The sequence below is a fragment of the Syngnathus acus genome, chromosome 1, assembly GCF_901709675.1.
Source record: "Syngnathus acus chromosome 1, fSynAcu1.2, whole genome shotgun sequence".
NCBI classification, from domain to species: Eukaryota; Metazoa; Chordata; class Actinopteri; order Syngnathiformes; family Syngnathidae; genus Syngnathus; species Syngnathus acus.
In genome coordinates, this window is record NC_051087.1 from 8,004,425 (window position 1) to 8,014,119 (window position 9,695).

The window sequence follows — 9,695 nt, forward strand, 5'->3', positions numbered from 1 at the left end:
TCCTGTGGATATTGGTGCCATGCAGTGGATCCGGCAACGACAGGGGAGACATCTGTCACTGTGATGAGGCTCGGTTTAGCCCTGAGCAATCCGAGTTGGAGTATATCCTTTCATTTGAATCGTGAAACACACCAGATATTGATGCTTGACCTCATTATCCGATATGTAACGAGCAAAAAACATCACTTGTTTTAGGGGCAACTTTCCCCAAGTCACATCCGGAACTACTGATTCTTTCTTTATTGAAAATACTCAGAGTTCCAAATGACTGATAAATAAACCAAAATCTTGGACAAATCCGACAGACCTTTTTTCAGAGATGCCGCAAATTAAAGGAAAATAATAATTCACAATTATATCTTTTATCTATCCCCCACTTGTCTAAACATGCTACCCTAATTATTATTGCATTTGTGGAATATGAATTGGGCAGAAAAATTCAGTCGTGTCAGGGGGCGGCCATTTTGCAACTTGCTGGCGAGTGTAAATGACATCACAGTGTCTCAGGGCGCACCTTGCAAACATCACATGACCAAACACAGAAAACAAGTGGCAGGCGTTACCACAATGCACCTGATAATTTGGTAACAGAAAGCAGACTTTGCCCAGCCTAAAAATCCTTAGTTATATAAGTCTAATTTTTAGCGTGTTTATGAACGGAATTTGGTATACACACTATTTAAAGGAGGGAGAAAAAAAAAAAAAAAGAGTGGTTGCCAGTTAATGTTGATATGTTGGATCTTTATGGAATAGGTCTTGGTTTATTATTACTTTCCCATAAAATTCTGAAGGGGTTCAGAGGTTCAATTTATTCGAACATGCTGAGAGCAACGGGATAGGCACACAACTTGACTCATCGGTCACATTTATAGAATTACAAACACACCCCCGGCCGGCCCCATTTGAAAACACCAACCGCCACATGCAGCGTCCCACCACCACTATCCCGTTTGCTTGCAAAGGCAGACACAGTTGGTTTGGTCATCAGCTTTTCTGATCTACCTCAACAGCTGTGCCTCTAAACTTGCAGCCCCCTCGGTCACAGCGAGCAGGATAAGGATCATTAGTGGGACGGAGGAGTTTGACCCTCTTCATTTCGAAGCACAGGCACACACTCAAAGCGCAGATAGAGCGACAGGAAGACAAAAGCTTGCCGCTGACTCATTCAAGTGGAAAGAGTCATCGATTGTGTATACGAGCAAAAGATATTTTTATTTCTTTGCTGGATTGAACACTGATCACCTGGGAGCATGGAAAAGCGCATCAAGATCAATATTGCCATTTTTGTGCTGCTGGTGGGCATGGCCTGCATGTTCACGGCCGTGGTGACGGACTACTGGGCCGTGCTGAGCCCCCAGGTGAAGAAGGTCAATGAGACGTGTGAGGCGGCCCACTTTGGCCTTTGGAGGCTGTGTAAGAAGCATATCTACATCAGCGCTGACGTCTACGATGAGAAGCATGGCTGCGGACCCATCACCCTGCCTGGAGGTGAGGCGTGGTGTCATCTCATTGTATTCCACTAAAACAGAACATGTTTGGATGGATAATGTCCAGCTGATTCCTCATAAGCTAGCAAGGGGAGAGATGCTGCTGCAGGTCAAGGTCATTCACGTTAATGAAAACTCATGAAAAAAACAAAAATCCCCAAAGCATCTTTTGTTTATGAAATGAAATAAAAATGATAGCGAACTGAAATGACATTTTACGTGCATATATATACCTATATAAACATAAATATGTATGTATATGTGTGTGTGTGTGTGTATATATATATATATATATATGCATATAAATATGTATACAGACATACATATATATATATATATATATATATGCATATAAATATGTATACATATATATATATATATATATATATATGCATATAAATATGTATACACATATATATATATATATATGCATATAAATATGCATGTGAATATATATATATATATATATATATATATACACATGTATTCGAACTAACAAATCTACAAAGTAGTCATACTGAAATAAAACCAAACTACTGTAAAAAACATCCAAAACTATTCTCACAATAGTGCGGCTTACACAAGCTTTGTTTTACATTTTGCACCTGTGTCTTCTTAAAAGTTTGAAAATGATGCTTATTTTTCATAAATGATGAGTGGTGAATTTTCAAGTTAAAGTATAGAAACTTTGAGTCCAAGAGTTGCATAGTGCAAGACAGAGGGTGCAAGCACAAAATGGTCCAGTCCAAAAGAAATTAAAATGATGACTTTAAAATAGTAAGAGGAGAGCAACTGTTTGCGACTCAAATATCACTGACGCAAATATGACTTATGATTAGAGTACACAGCCAAACTTTAGTCTGATCACTCTCAAGAGTTTGAAAACAAGAGCCAAAGTTAAAAACAACCCGAGTTTAACAGTGGAAACTGAAATTCATTGTTCATAACGTACATGTGTATATTGAAGATGAACAAGCAAGCTCTGGCTTTCTGCACTTGAGTAACACAGTTCAAGAAGATGTAGTAGAATTTCAGCCCTCTGCGTTCCAAGTCTTAAATTTTAAAACATTATTGTGCTTTGCAAATATGCTGCGGAGCATCAAAGTGACAAATGATGCCGTCCGTGCTCCTTTTTGGGACAAATAGGAGGATGAGACATCTCAGCCTCCTGAGAAGGCCTTTGCAGCAGATAGGAACCCACAAACAGAAAAAAAGGATAATCACCATTTGTTGATGTATCTATTACAAAAATATGCATAGTGATGTCTTGATTTAAATAGTTTTTTTTTTTTTTGGGTGGGGGGGAAGGTAGATTTCTATTAGGGGAGGATGATTTCTTTTTACAGTTCATGTGTGGTCATGTGACGAATTGAACTCAAGGTAGCACTTTATTTATTCTTTATTACGGTAACAATAAAATTAATTTGGCAGAGTCGGTGTTGTAACCTGCGTTTGCCCAAGTACAGTATACACAAATAGCAAAGAAGAAGAGTGTTTTAACAAAACAAATAAGGGAGAGGCAAACTGACTAGGCCTTCATCCAAAGTTTGTAGCCTAGGTTACACATAACACACCACAGTCAGTAAATATACAAAGCATAGACTTACAGTACATGCAGCACTTCAGTCCAGATGACCATGCACGAGAGGTTCTATTGCACTTAAAAGCAGGTTTTGAAACACTACACTGAACTTACTTCCTACTTCCAGTTTAACCAGCACTTCCTGTCTAGGCAGGAAGTGTACAATCCTAATATTATGACAAATGCATCACAGAATGCAGATTGTAGTTTTCTTTGCTTTTTTGTTAGTCAAAATAATTTCAATTTTTTTAAAAGAAGCACTTGTAGAACTACAGTGTTTAACAAAGTCACATTTTACAAAATTAAAGCAAACTTTTTTTTTTAAGTTGGAAAGATGATCTCCCAGTCAATCTCATTTATGGAGCTCAAAAACAATATTCTTGTTGGTCAACCAAAAAGTGGCCTTAATTGTTTCTGGCTGCATTTAGTTCAGTGCTGAGCATCTTTTAATGCCGGTAAAAAGAGTCTTTTGCTGTACGGTGTAGGACATCATGTGAACAAGTTTATGATCTTGCTTGAGGGTCATTCAGACGAATTCAGCAACTAATGAAGCTGAGTCATTTTGAGGTCCACATAAATAAGTCTGATTAGCGGCCATCGCCGTGCTGCATGCCGTTGTTTACGAACTGAGTAAACCTGCTTGAGGAAAGTCGCGAACCTGCTTGCTGTATTTGGAGAGGAACGTTATTGTTTATCACAGCCACAAGTCTTTAAGGGTGGTGTCAAAAGCCAGTGATAAAAAGCAGGACTAATACCATTAGTAATGCATTGAGATGAGGTCATGGCGAGACACTCATGGGGAAAACTGGTGAGGTCTTATAGTAGATTGCAGGATTACAGTGTAGCCTCTGGGGTCCAACATTATCTATTTGGGGGAACCACTTTTCATAGTGGAAATAATGAAAATAGTCTTTTCCAGCTTCAAACTATTACACCCTAAAAAGTAACAACAGGGAACTTTTAAATACGATTTAACTGTAAAAATAATGAACCACTCTTAGAGACCTGTCTTGGCTTTTTGTATGTGAGTCAGCTTACTTCGCATACTGTAACTTCCTGTGTAAATTCTTCTTTACGTTTCATGTTCTTCTGCTAACCACCCATCTAGAGGTTCCACTTGATCTAAAGACATTTCAACCAAGGCCAGTTGGTGAAGGAAAAGAGGAAGGATTGAGTGAGAAGGTTGCTGTCCATCACAGCAGAGATAAAATGAGAACAGTGAACTCAGCATGGCTCCAGACAAAACAAATATAGTATTTATATAATGTATTTTCAATATCTTTTAATGATGCCATGTAAAGTCTGTGGCAGGGAGTTATTAGAGATACAAATATAGGCCGCGTGAATACTCAGCTGTCAAGTCCGGCAGCCGCGGCGGTCAAGTGTTCACAACCAGTCCGAGTCTCCTTTTGAGTGACGGCACCACATGTGGGGACCCCACTGATCTCCAAGGTTTGTCGTCCCACTATAGCAAGAACTCGCCCCCGCTGCCTTCACATTTCCAGACGTTCAAATTACCCCACACTCAACAAAAGTTGTAATGCAGTGAGGTAAAACGGCTGCTACCATTTGGCCTTCCTGAGTCCTCACAGGACATGCTCCTCTCAGGAGAGAGCACACAGGGCCATGTGCCAGCCTTCTCTGTGGAGGCTGGTGGATTTCCCATTTGGGTGTCAGCTACATAAGCACTGTACACTCAGGAGAAATTTTATTAGGTATCTGCCTTTGCAAATACAGGAGAATCATCATGTACAGAAATGAGAAAATACATCGATGGCTTTGAGATACATCCCATTCATTTGGAGTTTTTGAGATTTGTAAAGGCACTTATTTAATATGGCTTTCGATTGTCTGCACCTTCGGTTTTATCCGATTCTGCGATCCACTGATTCATTTTGTTATCATTTATTACAAACACCGAAAGGCCTCTAACACCATTGTTTGTGGCGTGGACACTATTTTGTCGGTGTGCTCATGTGTCAACCATTTCACCAACATAACCAAAGTTGTCATCACTCGTGTCACCTTACAACGTGACAACAAGCATCTTGTAATGGCAAGATTCAAAAGAAACTCAAACCAAAAATAGCCTTTTGCTGTGGATGAAAACAAAAACGATTGGTGATACAAAATATGCTGAAATCCGATTACGTCCATGACCTCATATGATCGATCCTTGGACAGATGACTGACAAAGAGCAATAGGAGCGAGAGTGGCTTGTCAACATAGCCGAGTAGAGTGCAATAAACAAATGTGACTGTTGCCTAGTTGACTTGCGCTAGCATATGTTAACAGATGCTTGCATGTAAATTTACGTCTAAACAAGATGTAAGTAGAATGGCTCAGGCCTCCACCAAGCCTGAACGTTACAGGTTTAAAAAAAGAGCAGACTGTCAATTTTAAGGGGTGCTAGCTAGTATATGAACGACTATACCACCAACTGCCCCGTATTAACAAACTTAAAAAAAAGGAAATCTATTGCATCTTACTATTTTCCCATCTGTGTGGTAAGTTAGTACTCCCTTGCTCATGAGGGTGACGAAACATTTTAGAAACAAATAGGCGGCCCCATTTATTTTTCTAATTGCAAATAGACGGTGACCGTTTAGTAAACATAATGTAGTGTGCAACACCTCAACAAAGTTTTCCAAAATTGGTTCTAGGTCAGAACTATACTATACTATAATTTTGTGAAATTGGGACATTTTTTGTTAGTGACGCAAAAAAAAATGGTTGTCTACGCCTTCATCCAGATTCTCATCAAAATTGAAGCAGTTCCTCTTTGGTAGACCACACCTCTACAAAGTTTTATGTAAATTGGGTTCTTGTTAAGTGCCCCAAAATACTGCTCATTACAAACTATCGAATATGCAAAGCAACAGCCATCAAAGCATTGTCTTTTCAGTTGGGAATAATTATTATTAATCAAAAGCCAAGCAAGAGTCACAAAAACCTGCTTGAAATACATGTCGAGCACAAAGCCTGCACACAGTCATTTTTCTGCCCCCCCTCCCTCCCTCTTTCTCTCTGTTCATCTTCCTTCCGAGTGTAGTGAGACAGAAAATGTCCTGACATTATGTACTAACAAGCTTGTTAGAAGAGAATGACGAGAAAGGATTTTAATTTCCTTAAACATGCTAATATGTAATCACATTAAGTACAAACACTCAAAACTATTTATAATCCACAAGATTTGACAAGGTTTGAAGTAAAATTACAGTCAAGTCAAGTGTGTCCTCCAAATTGGATCTTGTTGCTAAGTAACAATGTTTTTCCCCCTCCTTGATAAGTCCACCTTTCAGTGGAAGCATTTTTAGTACAGAAGTGCTTCTGGTTTCTTTATTTGTTTTTTGGCAGGATGCCTACGAATACTTTGTGGAACTGGTGACATTTTGTTGCACATTCCCACACAAAGGTGATAGACTTATTAGATTTCTTCTAGATTTGTGAAGATATATAATTTTCTACCTAGTCTATTCTTGTAAATGGTTTTCTTGGTATGATTTACATATTCACACCGTACAGTGACAACAGGTGGAGCATAATGTATGTATATGAATTCAAAGTTAAAGTATGCGGGGCAAAACTTGACGAGGACTTTGGAAAAGATTTGGAGCAATAAATAACACGCCACATTGCTTTCACAGTTCACTCGACAGCTCTTCATATTGCTTGAGTAGTGCAAAGTGTTGCACACTGGCTCTCAGTTTAAAGTTCTGAAACGAAATGACAGCTGTCAGCTCGTAACGTACACATTGAGGTGTTAATATGCCAAAGCTCATCGAATAACTTGCATTGTTCCACTCAGCAAGAAATTACAGCGCCACCTCTGAATTCGAACAATATGTTCGAGGACTTTCGTCCACCTCTCCTTTGTTGGGATTTATCTATTTTCTTGTAGAAAATAAATGCAATGCAAATTTATAATGAAATATTAAACAGCGAAAAACTGAAATGTTAATACAAAAGGGTGAAGCAAAGGTGATTCACGTTGCCATCAATTGTCATATACTGTTTCTCTTTTTGTAACTGTCTTCCTTGTTACAAGTGCAAGAAGCTCTTAAACACTTAATCATAAAGGCCTCATGTCTACTTGCAGTCTTATGGGGGGGGACAAGTTTCACGGAAAATGGGTGGATGGACTTTGACAACAAAGAATGTTCAGTTCCATCCATCCATCCATCCATCCATCCATCCATCCATCCATCCATCCATCCATCCATCCATCCAAATAATATCTGGGAAATTACCGCATAAAAAGTGACATTTTATATTCTAGTCTTGTTGAACTTGCTACTCATCATACTGTAATTGAATGAATACATGAATGAACTTAATATCTGTTGTTTTTTCCCCTTAGATGAAAACTGCACTTACTTTGGCCACTTTACACCAGGACAGGACTCTGAGATCTTTGAACACAAAACTCAAAAAGGTGAGTCTCTGTGGCTGCCCCCCACTCCACAATACTCCCCTCACCAACTCTCCGGAGACGGCTGCTTTCAATCTGTCATTGTGCGCTTGTGCTGTTTTGTCACATTTGCATTCCCAGCTGTCCCCGCTGCAGCAGATGTATCGGATGGTGCAAATGTGAGCATTAAGTTGCGTACGCTTCCACACCCGAAACTAAAGATGCTATTGCAGGCATTCCAAACATAAGCAACCCTTCCCCCCATCATCCGCCACTCACAGTCTATCAGCCCCACCAGTGACACGGACACTGCAAGTTCTCAAATAGAAATAATCTGTTCCGGAGTCTATATAGTAACTCTACAAGCCATGTTTTCTGAATCTCCTTCATTAATCATCTGTAATATAGATGGACTAGCCAGGACACCTCTCACGTTGTGCTAGCACAATTAAGGCACCAGTGCTTAGTCGAGATGTGTGTATCATGCTTGTATAAAGAAAATAGTAATTACAATTTTCCAGCGCATTGGAAGTCCTTGAGTTAAAAATCCCTATTTTTTTTTCTTCTTCTTCAATAATGGGACAATTATTTCTCATTACAGAGTACAACATCTCTGCTGCGGCCATCTCCATCTTCAGTCTGGCCTTCATGATCTTAGGCTCCCTCTGTTTAATTGGCTCATGCACGGGTAAAGGAAAAGGAAGACTGTACCTCCTCAAACCCGCTGGAATGTTTTTTGCCTTTTCGGGTAGGTTCACTACGCTATAACTCCTCATCTGCACTGACGCTGAGCAACTTAAAATTGTCCTTTATCTTTCCAGGTCTGTGTTCATTCATTTCACTGGAGGTGATGCGTCAGTCGGTTAAACGCATGATCGAGAGCGAGGACACCATCTGGATCCAGCACTACTACAGCTGGTCCTTCGGATGCGCTTGCGCCGGCTTCATTCTTCTCTTTCTCACTGGCATCGCCCTCCTCATCCTCTCCATGCCACAAATGCCCAGGAACCCATGGGAGACCTGCATGGACGCCGAGCCCGAGCAAGTGGAGTGAGAGGCCGATAGGTGTTAGCGATTGAGAAGAACAAGAGTTGCAAGGACCGTAGCCATGATGGAAAGTTTACCTCTCAACCTTTAAACAACTTGAATGTAGGTCAGTTGTACAGTTTCTAAAATACATACCAGAAAAGAAAAGAAACACGTCATCTCCTAAACCTGTTGATGATGAAGATGGAGAACACAGAGCCCCGTCATTCACATGCAGGGAAACAGACTGGGTTACACGATATTTTGCGATTTAACTTAGGTAAACCTGCACAATGATTTGTTTTCCTATATTCTACTCCTGGTTCTTTTTAGGGTGCACATGTGTACCTTAATCGGGGGTCCAGCATCTGGTTGCGGTCACCTTCATCTATTTCTCCCCACATGATTCAAAATCAAATAGTTTTAAAATGTGACCATGGTGTGATTTGATAATTATGCTGTGCATGAAGTCTTTGCCTTATGTATTATGTATTGTACATATTTCATGTTCCTCTTCTCATTTATTTTGGTGGTATCTCACAAGTAATGGTACAATTGCAAAAAACAAATACAAATGAAAGAAAATGAGAATGGAGTCATATATTGAGTTTTAGATGAGTTGCATTTGACTATTTCATTTGGACTTTTTGGAGTAAATACACCTACAGTGCAGGCGATAAGCAGCTTTGTATTAGCAAATGTATGTTTTAAAAAAATCCTAATGACCAGATTACAAAATCTGTAGAAATTGCTATTCACGCTGAAGCCCCCAATGATCTTCATGATGTGCTCTGCTGCAGCTGTGTTTGTCACCTGTACGGCATCTATCTACAAATTTGTTGAGGGTTTTCTTTCAGTCTGAAAAACATAAAAGTAACACCTTTTTAGTGCTACATGCTTTTTTGGGCAGTACCATCAATGAAGGGTTGTTCTGATTTAATTTTTTTTAATACGTACACTTTATGGTGACTTTGTCTGGCTTTATTTATCAGTGTGTTTGAATTTTAAAATGTTAAAATGTTTAAAACGTTTGTGTGTACCTTTTTAATGACAAATAAATATGCTTGCTTTTGTGTTAATTGTGCATGAATGAAGTAATGGGTATTGTCAGTATACTATCAAATCGCACTTCTGAAGATCTCAATTTAGTTAAACATTGATGGATGGATAAAAATTGGTAGGTTTTGC

General features: G+C 39.4%; 1 protein-coding gene across 1 annotated transcript; it reads left to right on the forward strand.

Annotated features, from left to right (window-relative positions):
* Positions 1-929: 929 nt before the first annotated feature.
* On the forward strand, positions 930-9,596 carry LOC119123113 (voltage-dependent calcium channel gamma-1 subunit-like). The gene is made up of 4 exons (XM_037251955.1): positions 930-1,488; positions 7,431-7,505; positions 8,083-8,229; positions 8,303-9,596. The coding sequence occupies exons 1-4, from the start codon at positions 1,251-1,253 to the stop codon at positions 8,533-8,535; spliced, it is 693 nt and encodes a 230-aa protein (XP_037107850.1). The 5' UTR covers positions 930-1,250; the 3' UTR covers positions 8,536-9,596.
* Positions 9,597-9,695: the final 99 nt, after the last annotated feature.